Source organism: Gekko japonicus, unplaced genomic scaffold (assembly GCF_001447785.1).
Source record: "Gekko japonicus isolate JY-2015 unplaced genomic scaffold, Gekko_japonicus_V1.1 scaffold3822, whole genome shotgun sequence".
NCBI classification, from domain to species: domain Eukaryota; kingdom Metazoa; phylum Chordata; class Lepidosauria; order Squamata; family Gekkonidae; genus Gekko; species Gekko japonicus.
Window position 1 is genome coordinate 1624 of NW_015176088.1, and position 26271 is coordinate 27894.

The following is a 26271-nucleotide window of genomic DNA, read 5'->3' on the forward strand; positions in this document are numbered from 1 at the left end:
TCCCGATTTCCGCCCCCACGGAATCGGGCCCCGGGGGAACCCCACCCCCGCGTGTTTTCCCCTCAAATGGCTGTGGCCCGGCCCCCAGCGTGCCCGGCGTCATCACGTCACAACCGGCTGACGTGCACGCGGCGCGCGCGCGCTGAGGACGCCGACCGGGAGCCCCCCGCCGCCAGGTAAAAAGGATTTGGCAACCCTAGACGGCCCTAATCGCAACCATTGCGATAGATGGCTGTCCAGAAAGGCGAAATCGCGCATTCAAAGCACGAGTGCGAGGAAAACACTTGATTTCCCAAGGGGCAGGAAAAACCGCGGACACTGCGCGACTGAGCCGGCTTCGCCACGGGAGGCGGATCGGCCTATCTAGTCAGCAGATTCAGATGCAGGAGGGAACAGCGGCGGAACCCGATCAGACAGACCGTGTGACCGCACCCTAATTGACGCAGCGGCCAAATCCCTCGCTCACAGCTTCAATGCCGGTAGCTCGCAAAGCAGGATTTTTGCTCAGGAGGCTCCGCTGGCAACCCTTTCCCCTCCCCTTTTACAGCCCCAGCTTCACCCCTGGCCCTCCAGCTGAGCTCTGCCCTCCTCTCCTCTGTTCCCTGCTTTACATTGGCAGGCCCTGCCTGGGAACACCCCGGCCCAGAGAGCCCTGGCTCTCCCCTCCAGGCTGGCTGGCTGCCTCCCCAACCGTTGCGCTTCCCTGGGACAGAATGGCCAACGCTGCCCTGTGGCTGAGGATACCGCGGTTGCCCCCTCCTGCCCCCCACCCTGGAGAGTCCTGCTGCTGGGCTCGGGCCTCGTCCTGCCTCACCAGGCGGGTCACAGAAGGAGAGAGAAGAGATTGGGTTCACACCCCGCCCTTCACTACCCAAAGGAGTCCCAGAGCGGCCTACAAACTCCTTCCCCTCCCTACCTGAGGGAGGTGGGGCTGAGAGAGCTCTCTCGAGGACTGCTCTGAGAGAACTTGTAACCGACCCAAGGTCACGCCAGCGGCTGCATGTGGAGGAGTGGGGGATGAAACCTGGTTCTCTCAGATTAGAGTCCGCGTTCCTAACCACGACACCAAACTGCTGCCACCCCCGAACCCCACAGCCCATCTCTCTCTGCACATCTCAAAGACCCTTTCCCCCCCCATTGCCGGTCGCTCTTCACACACCCGGCCTCTGGTGGAGGGGAGGTGGCGGGGCCCAGCGGCAGAGCACCCCGTTTGCGAGGGGGAAGGTCTGGGTCCAATCCCTGGTTTAAGGGAAAGACCTCTTCCTCTGCCAAACCCCCTCCTCAGGGGCGGATTAAGGCTCACCGGTGCCCTAAGCACAGAGCAATCTCGGTGCCCCCCCTCCTTTCCACACTGACCCAGTCCGTTTTAGTGGTTGACCTGTCTGACCAGATAAACAATGCAGGTTGCAGGAATACAAACATTTATTCATAGGATAACACAATGTACTGTACAAACTAAGCTTTTCACCCTTTCCCCAACTTTGTGGTGCCCCCTTTGGCCCTGGCGCCCTAAGCACGTGCTTAGTCTGCTTCATGGTTAATCTCCTCACCGGAGAGGCACTGCCTGTCAGATGACGGATAAAGGCTCTGGCTTGGAAGGAAGCGGCTCCATGTGTCTGCCTCTACGATACCCCTTCCCCTCAGTGCGTTGATTCCCTTGCCCTCCCAACCCCATTTGACATCTCCTGCCTCCCTGAGCCTCACAATCTCTGGAATGTGCCACCATGGGCCCTCCTGGGCTTGTCTGGACACCCCCCACCCCCACCCCAGAAGGGGCATCACGCCACTGGGACACCTCGCAGCCTGAGAATCAGCGCGTTGGCACACGCACGCACACACACACACAGAGCTGTCGGATTGGGGGTCTGCAAGCAACAGTCCGGGCCAGCAGGCACTGCCGGGCAGCCGAGGAGAGGTCCAGCCCGTGCGATGGACAGAAGCCTTGACTTCAGAACCGCAGTCAGAGCGACGAGATCTCAGCGAGTACAAAGACGCTGCTAGGAAAAGTTTTCAAAAAACCAAGGGAAGTGGTGAAGGGGAAAGGTGGCCCGAAAAAGATGGTCTTCCCACAAAGGTGCTCCTTGAGGGATCAGCTCCCCCCCCATGTGACCTTCCACCAGTATTTAAGTCAACACGGCCTCCAGATATTCCTCATTAGTGGCCGTTGGTCCTGTTTTATCCTAAGGAGCTCCTTACAATCTAAATCCTGAAATGCCGAGAAACCAACTGGACGTGCCTTTGGAATGTTCCTCCGGTTCGGGGCAGAGACCCTCGTTCTCAGTCACGGCTGAGCTGTAAGACACTGGCGAGACACCTTCGGTCTGATCCCGGCGGGAGGCACAACCCCCGGAGTGAGTGGATCTCTCCCCTGCCTTGGTGCGTGACGAGGCTCTCGCGTGGTGGGACGTTCGGAGGCTCCGGCAGCTGCGCGCCCACCTCGATGCCTTTCCTGGCATCACACCTGGCAGATGTTGTAGTTGATGCCCGTCCGTTCCAGTAAGACCTCTTCGATGATCTCCAGCACGTGGTCTTTGGGATAGGCCAGGATCGCCTCGGCCGGGACTGGTTTGTCTTTCCGGCTCCCGGAGTCCTGCTCGGGAGGGGGAGTGTTCGGGGGAGAAACACAGGAACCCGGATTAGCAGATCGAGTCCTGCCGCCCCCGCCCCACCTACACCTTGCTTCGCCGTTCACGTGTAAACCCCCCCCCTTTTCATACCTGGGTTGCCCTTGGAGCAAAATCTTCCTGGCAGATGTGGGCGATGATTCCTGCTACCAGGGCGTCGCCCAGGACGTTGGTCATGGTGCGCAATCGGTCCCTGGGAGAGAGACAAAGACAACCGGTCAGACACCACTGGAGCTGTACGGCGACGCTCCTTGGCTTCTCCACAATCTCTGGAGAGGAACAGTCACATTTCCCCTCTCAATGGCCATTGCTGCCCTGAGTCAATACTGTTGGAAGTTCCCAGTGCGATGTCCCTGCCTCAGCCTCCGGACTTCGTGACTAGATCGTTAGAGAGGCACACTAATGCCAGGCTGGCTGTAACCAGGGCCAGTTCTCCCTCTAAGCTGTGGCGTCTTGTGAGCAAAAATTCTACTTTGTGAGTTACTGGCATGAAAGTTGTGAGCGAGCAATTTGGCTGCTGCATAAATCAGTTTGCTCCGGAGCCCTCCTTCCTGAGCTAAGACGAAAATGTGTGAGCCAGAGGCTAAAAAACTGTGAGCTAGCTCGCACTCACTCAGCTTAGAGGGAACACTGACCAGGGCTAGGGCCTTCTCGGTGGCAGCTCCCTGAGGACATCAGGAATGAGCTCCCTGAGGACATCAGGGCCCTGCGGGATTTATCAAAATTCCGCAGGGCCTGCAAGATGGACCTCTTCCGCCAAACGTTTGAGTGAGAGGCCACATTAAACGGCCACCATCACGCCAACTAATTACACCCTATAACCGACTCATGGCAGCCTGCTTTAACATCTGTGCCCGTATTAAAGAACTAGGCACTAAGGAGCAAGACGCCAGCTGCTGAATTCCCCTATGGTGACCAACAGGGCAGTTTTTCCCATCCTAAATATGCTGTACCTCCAAATAGTTTTTATGATTTTAAATTGTTTTGTCGTTTTATGCTGCCAATGGGCCCATAAGCCACCCTGAGCTTGCTTTGGCGGGGAGGGCAAGGTATAAATAGAATAAATAAATTCTTCCTGAGTTTACCCTTCTGCCACTGTCCCCTTTGAAATGCAGACTGTGTTCTCGGGGACCATTTCCCCTTCCTTCTCCTCTCTCACGTGCAGATGAAGACAATCTCTCTCCCTACATGCACCAAGAGAGAGACATGCGGTCCTCCCTTGGCACCATGAGGCAGATGGTCCTCTCGCCATCTGACTCCATCCTTTAGCTAGTAAGTTAGTACTCTGTCCTGTCCCTGCTCTTTTCTATCCAAATTGTACTTCTCAAATAACGAGAGGAGTATTTCTCCTCTAAACTTGCAACATGACTCTCTGTAGCTCTGTAAGCTGAGTAACCTGGTAAAGTGACGCTGCTGGCGTTTGTAGCTTTATTTAAGCACTTTGCTAACTCGTGGGAACTGGACGAACCACACCAGTTAACCCTCCACCACAGCGATGCTTCCCAGCTACTCCACAATCTCCAAAGAGGAACCTTCACACCTCCCCCCCTTTTTGGAATTTTCTCCCTCTTTCTAAGGGGTCTTTGTTTGACGGCTGGGCAAGACCAAACAGTTTTGGATGCTGGTAGCCAGGCACTGGAAGCTAAACACGCAGAACTCCTGCTAGCTCCGAGAAAGCGGGTTGAGGATCAGGAATAGGGGTATGCAGCTGGACACTGCTGACCCGATAACGCACCTGATGTTTTGGGTATCAGGTTGGGTTAGCACTATCCGGAGAGATGGGGAGAAAAAGGGGATACTTTGAATGCTACCCCTAGCATGGAATCTGAGGCAGACTGGGGAAGAGCACCAGCCCACTGTTCAGCCTTCTGCTGGGCCCTCCCCAAGCCACATCAACACACATGATGGGCTGCTAGGGGGATGTGCCGGCAGGCCCATAGCTACAGTGGGGCCCTTTCTTAAAGGCACAGCCCCACAAGAATTTCTTCTGTCAATGCTTTTTTCAATCATTTAAAAACATTTTTTATGTCGTGCGTTCCTTTAAGCAGAGTGGGGTGCTGTAATTGACTAATCCCCGCACTACGCAAGGGGGTTGGAGTAGGTGACCTCTAGGGCCCCTTCTAACTCCGTGTCAAGAAATGGTCTCCTTTCAGAGAGTTTTCCTGCCTAAGTGTTAGCTTTCTTGACTATAGAAGTCATCACCCCACCTGCTGGCATGTCATCAGAACTGTTGCTTAGGCTGGAAGAAGCGATTGACTTGCAGCAGCTGAGAACTGTTGTCTAAAGTGACCGACAGCTTGCAATTCAGAGATCTCTCCTGGAAACAGCTTTCTGTTGGCTAAATGGTCAATAGGATAAGGGTGACTGCTGGCATAAGAACACCTGCGTAGAATAGACAGCTTCGGGAGACTCAAGAGAGAGAGGGGTAGCTGAGTCATAATCCTGGCCTGCCTTTCTGCACTGAGAACTTCAGCCCCACCAGAAAAAGAAATTGCCCCACAAGCCACAAAATCCCAGCTAGGGGCCCGCGTGCCGGTGGAACAAGGGATGTGTGGATCCACTCACAAGGCCCAGTCGACTGCAATGATCAGAGTGATGTCTTCGGTGGGAAGGCCCACGGAGGTCAACACGATCACCATCGTGACGAGCCCCGACTGGGGAATACCAGCTGCCCCGATGCTCGCCGCTGTGGCCGTGATGCTGCGGGAAGAGGAGAAGGCAGAGCGCCGCCGCTGTCAGAGGGGATCTCCGTTCCCCTCCATCGTAGCTAAGGGACGGCCGAGCATCCCTCCAAGTTCAACGGGTCAGAAATGGAGCTCCCATCTGGGGAGGAGGGAGCAAAGGCCGACTTTCTCCCACCTTCTGTGGCTTTGGCCAATGACAGTAAAGCTGCTGGGACGACCGACCGATGCTAAGGACCTGATTTTTCGAAGCTTACAAAACTTTATTAAACATTATTAAGAATCAAAGGTGTCCACTTGAAACCTTTACAGCTTTGAATAAGTCCAGCGCCCAAATGTAACACACGGATTTTTCCATATAGTAAAGAAACTCAGGAAGTTTCTTCTAGCAAATTTTTTAGTGTTCCAGCAGAGTGTAGAGAGCCAGTTTGGTGTAGTGGTAAAGTGCGCGGACTCTAATCTGGGAGAACTGGGTTTGAGTCCCCACTCCTCCACTTGCACCTGGCTGGATGACCTTGGGCCAGCCGTAGCTCTGATAAGAGCTGTTCTTGAAAAAGTGCAGTTTCTGTCAAGAGCTCTCTCAGCCCCACCCACCTCACAGGGTGTCTGTTGTGGGGAGGGGAAGGGAAAGGAGTTTGTAAGCCGCTCTGAGACTCCTTTGGGTAGTGAAGGGCGGGGTATAAATCCAATCTCTTCTTCTTCTCTTCTTCTAGATAACTGAACAATACTACAACAGAAGATCACTAGCACTATTCCGAGATGTTAGATGCAGTGTGCTTGAGCGAACCTGGAGAGACTCGGAGTATCTACTTGATATCCTCCAGGCAAGAAGGGGGTGCTCATGTCTGCTGTAGTGGTTAGGAGCGCGGACTCTAATCTGGGGGAACCTTAGGTCAGTTACAGTTCTTTCAGAGCTGTTCTCTGAGGAGCAGCTCTCCAAAGAGCTCTCTCAGCCCCCACCTACCTCACAGGGTGTCTGTTGTGGGGAGGGGAAGGGAAAGGCGGTTGTAAGCCGCTCTGAGACTCCTTTGGGTAGTGAAGGGCGGGGCATACATCCCATCTCTTCTTCTTCGAAGTGGAATTTGGATAACTGCATGTAAAAATAGACGTCGGGATATGTTTTACTCTAGAAAGCAAACTTCACGATGATCTGTGTCGTCATTCAATCTCTATTGTGAGTCAAAGTGGTAAAGGTTTCACGATTCGAAGTTGTAAAGATTTCATCTGGACACACTGTAGAATCAATTTTAAAATACGTTACGCTATCGCCTGCATGCTGCCTGTTGCCCCGCTCCCGTTAATACCCCATTAGGTTCGTTCAAGCTCTGACCGGGAGGGCCCCGGCTGGTCCAATCTCATCAGATCTTGGAAGCTAAGCAGGGTCGGCCCAGGTCAGTCCTTGGGTGGGAGGTCACCAAGGAAGTCCAGGGTTGCTACGCAGAGGCAAACCACCTCTGAACGTCTCTTACCTTGAAAACTTTACCGGGTTGCCATCAGTTGGCTGTTACTTCGTGGCACTTTACACGGCCACTTGGATACATTTAAAGTGAAACCGAGAGCACTTGAAACAGCATCCGTTGGCCTCAGGGCTATTTTTGGGCAGGAACGCACAGGAACGGAGTTCCGGCTGGCTCCCAAGCTGGCCACGCCCAGCAGGAACTCATTAGGATTGGCTACATTAGGGGTGTGTGGCCTAACATGCAAAGGAGTTCCTGCTACAAAAAAAGACCCTGGTTTTGACAACAAACAAGGTAAACAGAATAACAAGCAAAAGGTGGGTGTGGCTGGATGACCACACTTCTGGTAACATGGGGGTTCTTCTGGTAACACCCACCTAATGTGCTAATGAGCTGTGCTGGCAGGGGTGTGGTCTAATATGCTAATGAGTTCCTGCTATTGGGTGTGGCCTATTATGCTAATGAGTTCCTGCTGGGCTTTTTCTACAAAAAGAGCCCTGGTGTTGTTGTGTGCCATGTCATAGCAATGACATCAGTCTTGTGTCATGCAGCCTTAGATGCGTGCACGTGTACAAACAGACAGGCTTTTTCAGCAAAAGGATTTGTGCTACACAGGGGCAGGCCATGGCAGACCACCCTCCGTTCATCTCTTGCCCTGAAAACCCCACAGGGTCACCATAAGCTGAATGCGGCCTGATGGCGCTCTGCGTGCGGATACGCACACGCCGGTTCATTCAATCCAATATGTCTAGTTGCATTTTCAGAATACCCTAATCCCCCCCAAAAAAGCAAAAAACCCCAGGGAAAGGAGAACGGACTCACCTGATGGTTATGATCTGACCCAAGTCCAAGTCGAATTCGTTGACCTGGGCTATGAAGATGGCGGCCACCGCCTCATAGAGGGCCGTCCCGTCCATGTTGATGGTGGCGCCGACCGGGAGGACGAACCGAGCCACCCGCCTGTCGATCCCGTTGTTCTCAAGGAGACACTTCAAGGTGATGGGCAGCGTGGCGGAGCTGTGAGGGGAGAGCTGCCCCTGTTAAAAGTGGGCTAAGGCATACGCAAGGCTGGCTGACACTGAATTGGACCTTTGGTCCATCAGAGTCTCGCCCACTCAGACTGGCAGCAGCTCTCTGCTGGATTCCATGGTACAGTTAGCAGAGTGCTCACAGGAGAGCTTATAGTACAGCAAAGCTCTCTTGCTCGGGCTGCGCTGTGCGTGTTTGCAAGAAACAAGAGATACACAGAGCATTCTTTAACTTTTCAAGCTAATAAAGAAGAAGAGGAGGAGGAGGAGGAGGAAGAGCTTGGATTTATACTCTGCCCTTCACCACTTGAAGGAGTCTCAGAGCAGCTTACAATCCCTTCCCTTTCCACTCCCCACAACGGACACTGTAATGATTCCATTTTTGGTGTGTGTGCGTTTCTTTAAATGTTTACTGTGACTCCAGTAATGTAAGGAGAGTGATAGAGGGAGACAAGTGTGATGTGACTGGCTGATGAGAGAGAGATTAGACTGAGTGTCTAAGCCTGTCAGAGTGGAGTTTGGAGTTTGAGAAACTGATTGTGATGCCAAGATTTGCCAGTTATATTTACAAGTTCCTTTCTTCAGCAACAGTTCAAAATAACCAGAAACCTATTTTGTTCTTTATTAAATAAGTAATTTTTTGTTTAAACTTATCTCAGCAATCAGAATAGTCCTTCCTCAGGGCCACATAGTCCTCTGAAGTGCCCATACCCTAGGTCCTGGTGGCAGCAGAAATCTACCAAGTTAATGTACACAGAGTGTGTTTTAAAGGTGAAACCGTCTCCCCAATAAGCGAGGACATCACAAACACACTGTGAGGTAGGTGGGGCTGAGAGAGCTCTGAGAGAACTGCCCTTGAGAGAGCAACTCTGAAAGAACTTGTGTCTGACCCATGGTCACACCAGCAGGTGCAAGTGGAGGAGTGGGGAATTAAACCCGGTTCTCCCAGATTAGAGTCCGTGCTCTTAACCACTACACCAAAATTGCTCTCCAGTAGAATTCTATTTCTAGATCGAAAGGGTAGAGACAGATTCTCTAACCTAACTGACTCAATGGATGGAGATACAGGACGGCATGTCTGGCTCTCATGTTTACCAAGATGGAAGAGGCAATGTGGTGCGAGAGAGGGCTGTTAGGTCCATAAGAGTATCAGTCTCCACATCAAAGAGATAGCCGTGCGTCCTGACCTCTCTATCAGTCTAACTCTCTAGCAGCCCCCCTCTGGAAGGAAGGAAGGAAGGAAGGAAGGAAGGAAGGAAGGAAGGAAGGAAGGAAGGAAGGAAGGTCCCAAAGAATATCAGTCTGCACATCCAAGGGATAGCAGAAGAGTGACCAGAGGTTCCCTTGTGTCCTGACCTCTCTAACAATCTAGCTCTATAGCAAGTCCCCCCTGGAGTCCAAGGCATGGGACAGTGTAAAAGTCCTTCACTTCCAACATTCTCCAGGGTCTCAGACAGAGGCGTTTAACATCACTTGCTGCCTGGTCCTTTGAACTGGAGATGCTGGGGATTGAACCTGGGACCTTCCGCATGCCAAGCAGAGACTCTACCTCTGAGCCACGGCCTTTCCCCTCTAGGCAGAGGGTTTCAATATGTAGGAGAAAAGCAGACCACTGGGATGTGCTCTGATCTTAAGTGCAAGTGCTGTGCGGCTGCTGGACTATAGGCGATTCTGCATTTCGCATTTGCTCCACATCTTCTCAACTGGGAGGAAAAGGTGCAGGTCAAAACCACATTCAGATACCCCGGGGCAACGTTGTACTGACTGCAAAGTCACCCCTGAACGGCCATAAATCTATGCAGAAGGTACCATAAAATCCGATCATCAACGAAAGTGAAAGCGGCATGCAATGCAGTGGGGGAATTTCTGTTCTGGAGTGGGTTTGGTAAAATAACGGAGGGAAAAGCCAGTGCAGAATCACCCCGAAGTGCCATTATGGCACCGATACAGTAGGAATGGCCCACAATATTTAATGCTGGAAAGTCCAAATGCACCCTGGCCACCAACTCACTAACTAATGAGGGGCAATCAATCAGGGTTAGCCTGCGCAAGAATGCAACAAAGACATAAGATCCTCAGAAGAGCTCTGCTGGATCAGACCACCAGGGATCTAGTTCAGCACCATTATGCCTGGAAAGGGGGCACGTGGGCTTACACAGGGGAACTTCCTGCGCCCCACAGTGGTTCAGATCCCTCTGTCTTCCACTCTGCTACCACTAATGACCTCTGCAACATGATGCCTTCTGGGAAAGATGTCTCACATTTCAGCACTGGGAAACTGGATCTTTCTTACTAGGGTCCAATCTGCATTTGCATTTTTTAAAATCAGTTTGGTGCTGCTGTGATGCCGTCTTTCTCTATGCTTGTTTGAACGTTGTTTGGAGAAGATTCCTTTAAAGCAGGGCGGAGGTGCAATGACAGTGGGGCCGCCACGAGAGGGCGATAAACATACGCAGATGTGCAAAAGTATGCTAGCACTGTTGAGGTGTGAAAATGACACCAAATGTAGACAGCTCTTATGAAGGCGGAGTCAGAAGGCTGGGACACCGGTGGGAAAGACAAATGCAGATTCGACCTAGGTAGTGTTCCGGGTCTGACAGCGAGTGCTTATTTTTTATCCCTGGCCCAGATGGCCCATGCTAGCCTGATCTCATCAGATCTCAGAAGCTAAGCTGGGTTTATTATTTATTGATTTGATTTATACCCCGCCAAGGCAGGCTCCGGGCGGCTTACATGAAATTTGACAGATAAAACAACTACTGTAAATATAACCATAAAAACAAGACTTTAAAGTACTAGTTATCGGCTTATACGGCGATGGCGAGGTAGTACTAGCAGCAGACATACTAAGAAATACAGTCAGCAGTTGCTATTCCAATTTGGCGAAAGCACAGGCTGTCGATGGTGGCACTGGGCACAGGCTGATCTCTTCTGGAAGCTCATTCCGCCAGGTTGGAGCCACCACTGAAAAGGCCCTGGCTGATGCCAGCCTGATATCCTTAGGGCCAGGGAGGGCCAAACAATTTTGAGACCCTGACTGTAGTACTCTCTGGGGAACATGTGGGGAAAGGCAGTCCCTCAGGTAGGTAGGTAGGCGCCAGTTAGCATTTGGATGGGAGACCACCAAGGGAGTCCAGGGTCGCTACGCAAAGGCAGGCCATGGCAAACCACCTCTGAACATCTCTGGCCTTGGATACCCTATGGGATCACCATGAGTTGGCTACAACTTGACAGTACTTTCTACCTCCATATCCCACTATCCTCCTGGGTGGGGACCCACAGTGAATTATCACATCATTCTCCTCTCCTCCATTTTATCCTCCTTGCGAGGTAGCCTAGACTGAGAGATCAGGGCAGGACCAGAGTCACCCAGCGAACATCTACGGCAGAGTGGAGATTCAAACACAGCTGTCCTACATCCCGGTCTGACACTCTTAAGGAGCAATCCTAAGCAGGGCTACTTGGAAGTAAGTTTCATGTTATTCAGTGGGCCTTACTCCCAGGAAAGGGCCTTTCCACCAAGATCTTAGCCACTATGCCATGTGTCATGGGCATGGATGAGGATGAGCTAACAGCGCCCACAGAAACCGCAGCTGGCCCCTCTGAAGCAGCAGAGAAGGATAGCTGGCAAGTGCCTGTAACAGCAGTCGTCACACCTGGCCCAGATAAGAGGGAAGAACTGCAAGCTGAGAGTCCTCCTGACTAACCCCCACATGTGACTCGTTTAAGGGAGCGACTGCGGCAAAACGTAGCAAGCAGGCAAAGAGAGGCCAGGCTACCGGGGAGACGCCCAGCCAGCCCAGAGTTCTAACAGGAGCCTGGCCGATCATGCAGCTGGCTAATCGGTAGCAGACTTTAACTCCACACTCTGGGCAATACTCTTCGTGGAAGCAACAAGTCAGCTTTGTGCTGCTAGCATCCACTCCAGCTCGGCTCGTGCACCTAGACCTTCGCACCCCCTGGCTTTGGACTTGGCTCTGTGTTCCTGGCTCCTGACCCCGGCCTGGCTTTTGGGACTACGTTTCTGGTTAGTGATTTGGACTTGGCTCTGTGTTTCTGACTCCTGACCCTGGCTTGGCTTTTGGGACTTTGCACTGCCTTCTTGGCTCCAGACCTTGGCCTGCTCTGGACTCCCTTTGACCGGCACCCCAGCCCGTGACACCATGTGGGATCTCAAGTGTCATGTGGTGGACTGTGTTGCAGACCCTTACGTGTCCCTTATGTGACCCACTTTCCAATATATAGGACATGTAGACTCCCATCCTAGCTATATCTGAGCAGCGGCTCATGAAAGCTCATGCCCTGCCACAAATTTTGTTAGTCTTTAAGGTGCTCCCTGGACGCCTGCTCTTTTTCTACTGGACCCTTATGCGGTATTTGTGGCATTGTCGCCCTGGCTAGATGTTCTGCCCTTCCGTCTGCAATTATTCAAGGCAGGTACAACAAAACCTCCTACTCTGAAAACCTATGCCCACGCCTTTTAAGCGAGGTCGAATCGGTAGAGCATATGTTCTTCAGCTGCCCATTTCACAGGGAGGTTCGTCTTAAACAGGGTGTTTGTTGTGGGGAGGGGGAGGGAAAGGAGTCTGTAAGCCGCTCTGAGACACCTTCGGGTAGTGAAGGGCGGGGTATAAATCCAATCTCTTCTTCTTCTTAAAATTATTACCCCATTGGTCGACAGGACACCTAGGCACATAAAGAAGAAGAAGAAGAGATTGGATTTATACCTCGCCCTTCACTTGGAGTCTCAGAGCGGCTTACAAACTCCTTTCCCTTCCCCTCCCTACAACAGACACCCTGTGAGGTGGGTGGGGCTGAGAGAGCTCTGACACAAACTGCTCTTTCAGGAACAGCTGTGCCAGAGCTTGTGACTGACCCAAGGTCACATCAGCAGGTGCAAGTGGAGGAGTGGGGAACCAAACCTGGTTCTCCCAGATTAGAGTCCGCACACTTAACCACTACACCAAACTGGCTCTCGCAAGACTTCACTGGCTCCTCTCAGATAAGAATGTAGAGATTATGCATCCAGTCGCTGAGTTTTGTGCACTCATTCTCAGATTGCGGGAATCGCGTTTTAAAAGTTCTTAGATTCAGATTTCTATTTCTGTATATTGCGACTTTTTCCTTCTTCTTCTCTCCCTCACATTGTGCTTACTCTGTACGTCGGTCTTAAGACCGTAATAATAAAACTAAACTAAAACTAAACTAGGAGGAGAAGGAGGAGGAGATTGGATTTATACCCCACCCTTCACTGCCCAAGGGAGTCTCAGAGCAGCTTACAAACTCCTTTCCCTTCCCCACCCCACAACAGACACCCTGTGAGGTGGGTGGGGCTGAGAGTGCTCTGACAGAAACGGCTCTTTGTCAAAAACAGCTCTGAGAGAACTTGTGACTGGCCCAAGGTCACACCAGCAGCTGCGAGTGGAGGAGTGGGGAATCGAACCTGGTTCTCCCAGATTAGAGTCCATGCCACTTCATCACTACACCAAACTAGCGCTGTCTCCCGGAGCCGGTCAGGCGACACATCGGATCCCTCCCCCTCCCTCACCTGGACGAGGTCGCCAGAGCAATCAGCAGGGCCTGCAGCATCCCCCGGATGAAGGGGAAGGGGTTCCTCCTGGTGATGACCGCAAACAGGATGGGCAGGAAGACGAAGCCGTGGATGGCCAGCCCGGTCACCACCGTCATGGCGTAGAGGCCCAGCTTCCTCCCGATCATGATGGGGTCCTCCATCTCCAAGATCTTCCCGGCAATCAGGAAGACGATGCCGAAGGGGAAGTACCTGTAAGGCACGAGACGACCCGGCCCTCATCCTCCGTTGTCTCCAAACTTTGTGTGTGCAGAAGCAGAAACCTCTGAGCTGGCATCTGAAATTTTGTGTGCCATCGCCCCCTAGCGCAGCTCAGAGGGAGCTACAGTCAGGGGATGTGGAGCCTAGAGTGAGGGAACTCCATCCCCAGGGTGTGCGGGATGGAAGGATGGGACAGAGTCCGGATTCCGGCCCAAAAGTGACCAGTGGGCAGAGCTCAGGTGAAATCTGGAGAAGGTGGAGACGGGGGAAGGCCAGCAAACAGGAGATGCTGGGCATGGAAGAGCCACCGGGAGGCTGAGAGGAGTTGAAACTTTCAGCCACCCCTCTTGCCCGGGTACAGTTGGACTGGCTCAAAATGATGGTCACAGTTACTACCGGTAGTTGATCCAGAAAGAAATCCACTAAACGAATGGAAAGCTGTGTAGTGATTGCGCTTAAGAAATTGTTTAACAACAATGATATACTCATAATACAAAAAGTGCATACAAAATAACATAAACAATGTAACAATGTAATAGAAATGTTTGTTGTTACCGATGATCTCTGGGATATTCTACCGTTTCGACAAGTTTCTTCTTCCAAACGAAGATGGAAGATAGATGAAGAGCATGCAGCTTGGTCAGTTTTTCAACTGGTAAATACCATTATTTTTCACTGTTGTGTCATGACATTATTGGAACAAGAGCTTACAGTAGTTCTCAGTGGGCAAAATGCTGTAGAATGCCCACTGAGAACTACTGTAGTAGGGGGCGGTGGCACAGGCAGTTAAATGCCTGTAGAAATAGTCATCTCGAACAGCTGTAACAGCGGTTCGAATACCACCGTGGTCGGGGTGAGCTCCCGGCCCTTGCCCCAGCTCCTGCCAACCCAGCAGTTCGAAAGCCCCTCGGGGCAATTAGGTAAATGGGTACCTGTCCGTAGGAGGACAGGGGGGTACCCCTCCCTCGAAATTGGGCTTCAGCCGAGTGAGGAATCGAGAAGCGGCGGCGACAGGATGGCGGTCAGCACGAAGATGAAGAGAGGCAGCGACATCCCAAGGAGGCGGTTGGCTCGGCAGCTGATGATGTGGCCAGCAGGAGGACGTACGGAGCCGCAAGGACGTTGTGACACCCACCATGGCTGCGCACCACGGCCTATAACCAACAGCCCCCGAGAGGAGTCGCCAGAGAGCCGAAAGAACAGCAGAGGCCACGGAAGCCGCACCTGAGAGAACTGGAAGAAGTCGCCCGCTCACCGGATAAACGAACGATCGGAGCCGGGAGGGTACCTGGTAGGGCTCCCCCCACCCCAGACGTACTGTGGCCATAGTTAGGGTGTCTGCATAGGTCTCTGCACCATGCACCATGTAAGCCGCTCAGAGCCCTTCGGGGGTGAGCGGGGTACAAATTGAAGGTATTGTCATGACATGCCCACTGAGAACTACTGTAAACTCTTGTTCCAATAATGTCATGACACAACAGTGAAAAATAACGGTAATTACCAGTTGAAAAACTGACCAGAGACGTTGCATGCTCTTCATCTACCTTCATCTCCGTTCGGAAGACGAAACTTGTCAAAATGGTAGAATATTCCGGAGATCATCGTTAACAACAAACAAACATTTCTATTACGTTGTTACACTGTTTATGCTATCTTGTACGCACTTTTTGTATTATGAGTATATAATTGTTGTTAAACAATTTCTTAAGCGCAATCACCACACAGTTTTCCATTCGAGTATGGCTGGACGCCAAAGGGGCCCAGGCCAAGTGAGGCCGCATTTCCCTCACTTCTTCTTGGCTACTGAATGGCTTGGTGGAGGGATCTGGGAACAAGAGAAGAAGCAGAAGAGATTGGATTTATGCCCCACCCTTCACTACCCAAAGGTGTCTCAGAGTGGCCTACAAACTCCTTTCCCTCCCCCTCCCCACAAAAGACACCCTGTGAGGGAGGTGGGGCTGACAGAGCTCTGACAGAAACTGCTCTTTTTTCAAGAACAGCTCGGACAGAACTATGGCTTGCCCAAGGTCATCCAGCCAGGTGCAAGTGGAGAAGTGGGGAATCAAACCCGGTTCTCCCAGATGAGAGTCCGCGCACTTAACCACTACGCCAAGAAGGCTTCCACCAGGGGAAGTAGACAATACTGGTCTCATTCAGCACCGTGGGGAGGAAGGGAACAGTGGAGCAGTGGTGCCGTCCCTGTATCTCCAGTTAAGAGGAACATGGCGAGAGAAGAAGAGCTGGTTTTCTAGCCCGCTCTTCACTACCCGAAGGAGTCTCAGAGTGGCTGACCATCGCCTTCCCTTCCTCTCTCCACAACAGGCACCGTGTGAGGTAGGTGGGGCTGAGGGAGCTCTGAGAGAAAAACTGCTCCCGAGAGAACTTGTGACTGACCCAAGGCCACCCAGCAGGCTTCACGTGGAGGAGTGGGGAATCAAAACCCGGTCCTCCAGATTGGAGTCCGCCGCTCTTAACCACTGCGCCAAGAAGACCTCTATCTACCTGTCTGAACAGACATTACAGGGATGGACGGACCAATCAAAAGCAACTTCGTGGGTTCATGGGAAACTTTCTCCGATTGGCTGCCGAATGGGACCTAAGCATCCGTCTTGGAATCTTTCCCCTCCCTCTCCAGGAGCACTAGAAGGCCCGTGAGAGCTCATGAGGCTTTTCCTGTTTACTGAAAAGCTGCAGCACAAGCAGCTACCCAGAGTGGCTCCTTCTCCAGAAGTTCCAGACTGCAGCTGGACAAAGGAAAGGGTGTGGGGGGGCCAGCCTCCAGGTGGGACCAGGGGATCCTCCGGAACTACAGCTCATTTCCAGACTACAGAGACCTTTTTCCCGAAGAAAAAAAGGATGCTTTGGAGGGTGGACCCCACGGCATCGTACCCCACTGGGGTTCCTGTGTTCTCTGGCTGCATCCCCAAAGCTCCACGAGTTTCCCAGCCTGGATCTGGCAACCCTACGCCCCCATCCCCAGGAATGCTCCCTCTAAGCTGCAAAGTCTTGTGAGCAAAAATCCCACTTTGTGAGCTCCTGGCATTAAAGCTGTGAGCGCGCGACTTGGCCGCTGCATAAATCAGTTCGCTCTGGAGCCCTCCTTCCTTGAGGGAAGGCAAAAATGTGTGAGCCGGAGGCTAAGAAAACTGTGAGCCGGCTCACACTAACTCAGCTTAGAGGGAACACTGCCGGCGACCCTTTCTGCAACTAGCAGCCGGTTGTCAGTGCAGGGCAGAGCTCGGCTTACCACACGGCCATGGAGACGATCTTCATCACCGCCTCGTTCAGGCACTGGCACACGTTGACGAGGGGGACCCCGCGGTCACCCATCTTCCCCAGGAGGAGGCCTGCGGTGGGAAGCAGCCAACGGGTTACTGGGGCAGGCAAAAAGAGGCACGGGGGGGGGGGGTTGGTACATTGAGGGGGGCTTTGCAATGCATTTGTCCCGATGCTCAGGGAGGGGAGGGACTTCAGTGGGGTATCATGCCATAGAGTCTTACTTCTCAAATAAAAAGAGAACTGTTTCTCTTCTAAACTTGGAAGGTGACTCTGTGTAGCTTTGTAAGCTAGATGACCTGGTAAAGTAACGCTGCTGTGTTTGTGGCTTCATGTGAGCACTCTGCTAACTAGTGGGAACTGGACTAACCGCCACCAGATAACCCCCCCCCAGAAAAGCTCATGGTCCCAGCACGCTTCCGCTGTGTTTGTGGCTTCACGTGAGCACTCTGCTAACTAGTGGGAACTGGACTAACCGCCACCAGTTAACCCCCCCCAGAAAAGCTTATGGTCCCAGCACGCTTCCGCTGTGTTTGTGGCTTCACGTGAGCACTCTGCTAACTAGTGGGAACTGGACTAACCGCCACCAGTTAACCCCCCCAGAAAAGCTCATGGTCCCAGCACGCTTCCGCTGTGTTTGTGGCTTCACGTGAGCACTCTGCTAACTAGTGGGAACTAGTTTTATCACAGTGTTTCTTTGTTTGATAGTACTTCCCAACCCAGAGCTGGCCACCCTAGATAGGGACAGACCTGCAAAAAAGATTTCAGGTCTCCTCTTCAAGAGGACTCCTGCTAGGAACTGGATGCCGTGCGAGAGCATTTAGCCACTCTCGGCTATAGAAAGGGCAAACAGGTCACTCTGGTCGACACCTGGGGGGGGGGGGGCAAAATGACACAACCGCCAGGCAAGGCTCCCTCCAAGCCATGGAGTCTTGTGAGCAAAAATTCTATTCTGTGAGCGACTGCCATTAAAGTTGTGAGCGAGCAATTTGGCTGCTGCATAAACTAGTCTGCTCTGGAGCCCTCCTGCCTGAGCTGAGACAAAAATGTGTGAGCTGGACGCTATAAAACTGTGAGCTAGCTCACACTCACTTAGCTTAGAGGGAACACTGCCACCAGGCCCGATTCCGAGGCGAAGTAGGAGGAAGAGATTGGATATATACCCTGCCCTTCACTACCCAAAGGAGTCTCAGAGCGGTTTACAATCTCCTTTCCCTTCCCCTCCCCACAACAGACACCCTGTGAGGTAGGTGGTGCTGAGAGAGCTCTTTCGAGGACTGCTCACGAGAGAACAGCTCTGAGAGAACTTGTGACTGACCCAAGGTCACATCAGCAGCTGCACGTGGAGAAGTGGGGGATCAAACCCGGTTCTCCCAGATCAGAGTCTACGCTCTTAACCACTACACCAAACTGGTCACATAAGGGTTCACCACGTACCGATCGTGGCTGAGAAGATCACAATTCCCAAGACGTTCATCTCAGTGTTGGTGCCAGGAACGGTCCTGTAGGTCATTTCTGGAGACGGCGTGATCTCAAGGAGCACAGGCCGCTGGATCTTGGGGTTTTCAGCATCCGGTGCAAAATAGACATAACTCAGGGACTTCAGCGGGACCTTTGGGAATCCAGGGGACTTCGCTACTGGGACAACGACCGTTCGGTACTAGGATCAAAGCAGGGAGCGGAGCGGTGAGGACGGAAGGTACCCAGCAGGAACCCACTCCCCTTACAGCTTAGGCCAGGCAGCCCCCTTTTATTCCCAGTCTGAGCGCTGGCTTAACCTTTGCCTTGCTCTTTTCTGTAGAACGACATCACTAGCAGGAACCCCTTGGGAAAAAAAGTTGCCAAGAGATAACTTATCCACATAGACCCTCTAGCCCAGGGATACACAACGGGCACCATGGCACCCACGAACACTTTTCCTGGTGCCTGCCAAGTTTTTTTTAGAAAATGGGCAGGACCTGGTGGGACTTTTGCTCAGCAAGGCTTCTAATAGGCCAATGGAGATCTGATTGGCAGTGCGGATTTTTTTAAAAAAACATTGCTTTGGCAGCAGCTGCCATAACAGCACAAGGATATTCCTGTGTGACTGAATGTAATTTTTTAATTCTTCTGGGGTGACAGGTTCTTCTAACCATTTTTTGTGTTGAGATGAAAGGCTTGGAGAGGGAATTGTTTAAAAAATGCCTCCACTGAGTTTTTTCGTAGGTGTACCAGATTGGTAAAGTGAAGAATAATAATCTAGAAAGGCCTCCGCTATTTCCTTAGACGTATGAAGCAGTTGTCCATTTTTGTTCCTAACCGCATGTATAGTGTTCTCAGTAGTTCTTTTCTTGTATTTCCAAGCGAGTAATTTGATTGATTGAGGCGATTTGAACCAGTACTTCTGTTTTATATACGCAATCCGTTTCTGGATTTGTGATACTTCTATAGTTTCTAATTTTTTTCGTTCTAGAAGTAATGATTTGTAGATACGTTTATTCCCTTGTTTGCTGTATTCTACTTCTAGGTTTTTGATTCTGCTTATCATTTCCTGTTTTAGCTTTTGTTTTCCTTTCCTATAGGTGGAAGCAATTGCAATCAATTTGCCTCGGACTACCGCTTTTAAAGAGTCCCATACGATGTGTTGCGAGACTCCACACCTGGCATTGAACTTCAGATATTCTTTGATGTCTTTATCTATTGTGTCTGTTATTGATTGTAAAAATAAAAGTTTTGAGTCTAGTCTCCAATGGTCGTTTCTTCTGCTTCCGTCCCTATCATCCATCACAGCTTCCACCCAGGAGTGGTCTGACCATATGCGTGCACCAAATACCTCGACGTATATCTGAATGTAAGATGTGTGTAAGCAAGGAAATATTTTCCAGCAATACGTTCAAGTGAAAGGCCTCATTTTAAGCAGAGCTCTGGCAGCAGCTCTCCAGGGTCTCAGGTGGAGGTCTTGCACATCACCTACTGCCCGGTCCTTTTATCTGGAGGTGCTGGGGATAGAACCTGGGACCTTCTCCATGCCAAGCAGAGGCTCTGCCACTGAGCCACAGCCCCACTTCATGGCTCTCCAGGGTCTCAGGTGGAGGTCTTTCACATCCCCCCCTGCCTGGTCCTTTTAACAGGAGATGATGGGGATTGAACCTGGGACCTTCCGCATGCCAAACAGAGGCTCTGCCACTGAGCTACAGCCCCACTTCATGGCTCTCCAGGGTCTCAGGCGGAGGTCTTTCACATCACCTCCTGCATGGTCCTTTTATCTGGAGGTGCCGGGGATAGAACCTGGGACCTTCTCCATGCCAAGCAGTTGGCTCTTCCACTGAGCCACGGCCTCTGTCAATCAAATCTCCTGGTGCTTCTTGTTGGTTTTTTAACAATATACAATCCCAGCCAATTCGATTGCAGCAGCAGCGTTGGGGGAGGCAGCGTTTCATGTCTCCTTCCTCCTCCATGCGTTCCTCTCCCCGTTCAAATTCACCCTCCACCCAACCTGCTGTTTGCTCCACGGAGGACAGAACACGGATCCCTGATAAGGACAGAGGGGAGCTTGCACGGGGACAGGAGCAGCGACTTTTACCTGCCCGAGCTATGCTGAGAAGAGTTTTGGATCGGGGACTTACCTGCTGGAACGAAGCCTCAATGAGGTTGGAAGGAAACATATTTCTGGGGAAGACAAAACGAAGCAGGACGTGAATGGAGGGACTGGGGATACAGAATTGGGAGGTAAAGTACAGAGTCGTGTTCCCTCTGTTCCCCCCCACCCCACTGAGCGGAACAGTTAACATCCTGAGCAGAACGTAACTGCTGTAGTCTTAAAATGGGCAGTGGGCACTGCCAAGACCCTGCACAGCTCCAGACTGCTGCCAAGCGGGGCTTCCGGTGTTCATGAGCGGCCGCTCACCCACACGGCTGAGAGGGAACACTGGTGCAAAGCACTCTTTGCTAAAGCAATCCAGTGTGCATCTGTTTTAAAAACTCCATGCTGCTAGTCCTTACGGACTAGGAAGGGACAGTGTGGGTAACTGCTCCTAGGAAACCAGCATATCTCAGGAGGGATGCCTGGATTTGGAAGGAACTCTCCCTATTCCTCTGCCCCGACTCAACTACGCCCCCCCCAGTGGCTCTGTGACTCCTGTCTTTTTCCTTTGATAGCCCATAACAAAGGGGAGATTGTTTCAACAGCCATGTGATTGCTTATCAAGCAGGGATGCCAGCCTCCAGGTGGGTCAAACAACAAATATATACTCTGCAAAAACCTTCTTTATAAGTTAAAGTGTTCTATATATTCCATCTTATAAAGTGCATTGTGTACTATTCATAATATTCTTGATAAAGACAGGAGCACTCCATCTATGAATGTCAGCTACTTGATGGGCCTTTTGTAGGACCAGCAACAAACATCAATTTAAACGTCAATGTAACCACAAAAGGAAACTTCCCCCTTTAGAAGACTTTCAAGCAAGGAGAAGCAGGTGTACAATTCTAGAAACTCCCGTTGGGGTTGATTGTGTAAAAAAGGATGTAAATTGACTGGTAGCTATTAGATTGTACAAACTGATTTATTATTGTTGATATTGCATGTAATGAATATATACCTGTTTTAGAATATTATGAATAATACACAATGCACGTTATAAGATGGAACATATAGAACACTTTAACATAAAAAGGTGTTTGCAGTGTATATAGTTGTTGTTTGACCCACCTGGTTGGCCCTAACAAAAGGTATTATGTGGATTGCCATCTAATGTGCACAGAGAAACAAATAAATATGTCAGAATAGGAAACTGATGTGTAAACGTATCCTTAATTGTGGAATGCTAAGAGTAAGTAACTGAGACCCTGTTGTTACGCTCCATTCATCTCCTCTCAAGTATGGAGGTAATAGCATCCTTTTCTTTGAGGTGTGGTGAATGGTTGTGTGGTGTTATGTCTCCTCTGTCACCAGATAAGAGAAATACATTCCAATATTCATTGCATTACGTTCCAATCACTATTCCAATCTACTATTCCAGATGAAAAATACACTACAATAAAGAGGATGTATAGCCCTTCTTGGTGAAAATACATATGTAAGGACTGAATAAGTTTAACATATGTAGTGAGATAAGAAATGAATAAGTCCTGGGGGGTTGTTTCGGGTGTTGTAACAGCTTGTAATTCAGCAATTTCCCTTTCCAGTCTGTTCCTGAAGTTCCTTTGCAATAAAACAGCTACTCTGAGGTCACCCATTGTCCTGGAAGGCTGGAGTGTTCTCCTACAGGTTTCTCAGGCTTGTGATTCTTAATGTCAGACTTGTGTCCATTTATTATTCTTTGGCATAAGGTTTGACCTATTTGCCCTATGTAGAGAACTTGAGCTGCGGTGGCTCAAGTGGTTAAGACGCCGAATCCAGGCTGTGGAAGGTCAGTAGTTCAGCAGTTCAAGACCCGGGTGCTGCAAGACAGAGTGAGCTCCCGTCTCTGGTTCCAGCTCCTGCCAACCTAGCCGTTCAAAAGCAAGAAATTACAAGTAGATAAATAGGTACCACTTCAGTGGGAAGGTAACAGCGTTCCGTGCGTCTTGGTGTTTAGTCATGCCGGCCACATGACCACGGAAACGTCTTCGGACAGCGCTGGCTCTTCAGCTTTGAAACGGAGATGAGCACCGCAACCCTAGAGTCGGACTTGACTGGCTTTCGAGCAAGGGAACCTTTACCTTTACTTTTTAGAGAACGGAAGGGCATTGTTGGCATTTAATGGCAAACACAATATTAAGAAGATGAGCATGTGAATAAGCCTGAGATGGTGTAGTTGATGTTGTTGGGTCCAGTGATTGTGTGGTCTGGGTGTATGTGGCGGCACAGTTGGCATCTGGGTTTAATTGCAAGCTCTGGTCCCAGTGTCCATGTTCAAATTAGATGATGCATTATTGTGGGTGAGGAGTTGTTTGAGATTGGGGGGCTGTCTGTGTACCAGAAAAGGTTTGCCCCCCCCCCCCAGTATTTGTGAAAGAGAACTGTCGTTATCCAGTAGAGGTTGTAAGTAGCTGATGAAGCACTGAACTGTTTTGAGTTGAGAGCTGTATGTGACCACGAGTGGTGTTCTGTTATTGTCTCTTTGGGGCCTGTCTTGCAACAGGTTTTCTCTGGTACCCTTCTGCTTTTTTATTTACAAAGTTTCCACATCCGTGGTGGCTAAAATAGTATTTTCTGGAAGGCTGTTCAAACATTGTATTTATTTTCTGAGGAAAATACAATGAACACCCACCCAAGCTGTACACTACAGCTGCATCTGCTCCAATCCTACAGACTGAGATTCTCACCTGCGGGATCTACAACAAACCTTGCTGGAACTAAAGTATCCCCCCCAATGAAGTCAGGAAACAGATTAACAAAGCCAGAATGATATGTCTAAAAATGGTTTTTGTTGAGAAATAAACAGTTGTTGGAGCTAGAAGGTCATGATTTGAGATTGGAGCGGCACCCTTTTCTGTGGCATGATAAAGTAAGCGTTAATGTTGATTTTAAAAATCCCTATATTAGACATGCCTTTCTGAGAGTATGGAATAAATATAAGCCTAGGCAATGACCAAAAAAACCACACCTTTGTGGCTTTCAATACAGGAAAATGCAATCATTCCAACAACTACAACACTATAACTCCCTCTCTGGCTTCCAAAGTATTAACAAAAAATGCACTGAAGATAGGGCTTTTTTTGTAGAAAAAGCCCACCAGGGACTCATTAGCATAACAGGACACACCCAACAGCTGAAACTCATTAGCATATTAGGCCACACCCCATGCCTTCCCTTGGCTTGCCCGGGCGCCCCACGGCTGCGGGGAACTCGGGCAAGCCGGCTCTTGAACAGGCTGGGGAAGGCACGGGGAGGCATTTAAATGCCTCCCGGATCCTTCCAGGCCCCCCCTGGCCCGCCCACCTCAGAGTCGCCAGGGAGGGGGGTCACTCTCCAGACCTTCCCTCTGTGGCCACGCACGCAGAGGTTTTGGCTGTAGTGGGCGTGGCCAACTCTGAAGCCACCCGGAACTCCGTTCCTGTGCGTTCCTGCCCAAAAATAGCCCTGACTGAAGATGAAAGGGGGGGGGCGCCAGGAGGTAGCCTCGTCTAGTATGCAAAAAAACCTGGCGCCAGCCCTGTCCACAGGTTAGAGGGAGCATTGCCAGCAGGAGCAGAAATTCTGGAGGTGTTAAGTCGCTCACTTAACAAAGCAGTCGGAGAGTGATTCAGCAAGAACACAACTTTATTCTTCAACTCGAACACAACTCCCACACGGATCGACATCTGATAGCCAGAACAGCTTTTACATTGCAGCTGTTCTGCTTTTAAACTCTCCGGGCTAATGTAGCCACGCCTACTGTACATTTACCAACCAATAAGGTTGCATACATAAGGACCAATCACGGACATTCCCGCTCAGGGAGCTTGTTGATAGTGATTGGTTAGGTGCTTCCTGGGCTAGCAATGTGATTGGATGTATTTGGATCCTAGCCCAGGACGCAGCTTAACATAGCATTTCAATTAGATGTTTCACAACATATCATGCATTCAAGGCAGCTTTGAATACACTACAGGAGGTATAATTAATAGGGACGTAGAGACCCTGCAGGAGGGTGAATCTTCCTGATGACTGGTTGGATCCAGACTAAATTGGCAAGTTCCGCTGATCACCCCTTCCCGCTGCAGAGCCTCCTCTCTCCGAGGGTCCCCTAACCCCCAGGGCCAGCATTTCATGAGGATCATTGGGCTGCAGTGGGAGGAGATCAGCAGGGGAAACATAGTCGGGATCCGACCCAAGGCTGTCTAGAAAACCCCCCCAATGCTCATCCAGAACAGGGGGACAGATCCTGGCTTGGGTAAGACATCCTGTTTTGTTCTTTGTGTGTGTTTGTGTGTGAAGTGCCCTCAAGTCGGAACTGACTTCTGGCAACCCCATTGTTGTTAAGGCAAGAAATGTACAGGGGCGGTTTGCCACTGCCTGGTATCCCTTAGTAGCCTTCCATCCACATACTAACAGGGCTGACCCTGGATGATTCTGCATCTGGCATCCGCTCCACACATTCTTAACACTGAGGAAAAGGTGCAGCTCAAAACCACATTCAGTGACCCCGGGGTCAGGGGTCATAAGAACATAAGAGAAGCCAATGTTGGATCAGGCCAAAGGCCCATCCAGTCCCTTTGGCAGTAAGGAGCCCGGAGCGCCCCCCACCCTGACCGCCATTCCTGGCCCGTTTTTGCGGAGAAAGTCGGGGATTTAGATGCCTTTCTTTCCCTTTTCCAGATGGGGAAGGGAGAGAAAGGCATTCTAAACATGCCTCGGTTCCCTGTCCGATGTTCTCGGAGATCTGGAGAAGATCAAGCAGGGAACCCGGTCATGCTTGCGTGCCTGCCCTTTGTCAGGGGGTGTGGCATATCCAAATGAGTTATGCAAATGAGCTCCAGCACCTGTTTTTTTTTAATTAAATGACCCCTGCCTGGGGCAATGCCGTACTGACTGCAAAGTCAACCCCGGAACGGCCATAAATCCATGCAGAAGGTACCATAAAACCCGATGATCAAAGAAAGCGAAAGCGGCATGCAGTGCAGAGGGTACCATAAAATCCCACGAGCAAAGAAAGCGAAAGCAGCATGCAATGCAGAGGGGGATTTTTGTTCCAGCGTGGGTTTGCCAAATCAACAGAGGGAAAAGCCCATGCGGAATCGCCACCTGCTGAGCTTCCAAGGTCAGGGCTTTGCTCTTTAGATATCCGAAAGGCATTAAAAGGACTCCGGGGCACACAGATGACGTCAGGCACACAACAAAGCCAGCCAGGAGGAGAATGCCAATACCTGATAAGGTCCAGCAGAGCATCTGCCGAGCTGAGCACCACCTTGCTGATCGTGTACTCCTCCTTCTGCGCCGCGGCCCCCGGGTGGATGCTGGTCACCAGGATAATCCCGGTGGTGACGGCTAGGAAGGTCGTCCAGAGGTAGTAAGTGAGGGTGATGACCCCCATCTTCCCGCAGACTCTGGCGTCCATGGTGGCCAGGCCGGACATCAGGCTGATGGGAGAAAAAGGAGTCGATCACGACAGATGTCGTTGGTCCCTCTGGCAGAAGCCAAACCTGCTAGCTCCACAAGGGTCTCCCTTTGGTGGGGGGGCCCTCCTCGGACCACTGGCAAAGGCAGGTAACCGTCCCTTGTGATGAGAACCTCTAGCGGCACAATCCTTTTCCAGTCCTGGTTTGCCCGCCCAACCAAGGCAGAATCACCAGATTTCCCATCCCTGGCTGTGTGATCACACACACCCAGGGGTCATTTCCTGCAGGAGCGCACAGGATCGGAGCTCTGGCAGTAAAGAGCCCAGGGGGCGAGCACATGCAACAAGCCCCACCCCCTGCTCCCAGCAGCCCTCAGTCAGAGCAAGAAGCAGCCAGGTAAGCTGCAGAGCC

The 26271-nt window shown here is 51.1% G+C and overlaps 1 protein-coding gene across 1 annotated transcript in view; it reads right to left on the reverse strand.

Moving 5' to 3' along the window:
• Window positions 1-2461: 2461 nt before the first annotated feature.
• Window positions 2462-26271, reverse strand: part of LOC107123486 (excitatory amino acid transporter 5-like) — a gene marked incomplete at its 3' end in the record, with an annotated part of 55768 nt that continues 31958 nt past the window's right edge. The window contains exons 4-12 of the mRNA XM_015426741.1: window positions 25669-25881; window positions 20463-20505; window positions 18295-18517; window positions 16829-16928; window positions 13339-13572; window positions 7585-7779; window positions 5190-5324; window positions 2718-2817; window positions 2462-2590 (exon numbers count right to left, since the gene is read on the reverse strand). Coding sequence (XP_015282227.1) covers window positions 2462-2590; window positions 2718-2817; window positions 5190-5324; window positions 7585-7779; window positions 13339-13572; window positions 16829-16928; window positions 18295-18517; window positions 20463-20505; window positions 25669-25881 — 1372 coding nt within the window. The remainder of the gene's footprint in view (window positions 2591-2717; window positions 2818-5189; window positions 5325-7584; window positions 7780-13338; window positions 13573-16828; window positions 16929-18294; window positions 18518-20462; window positions 20506-25668; window positions 25882-26271) is intronic.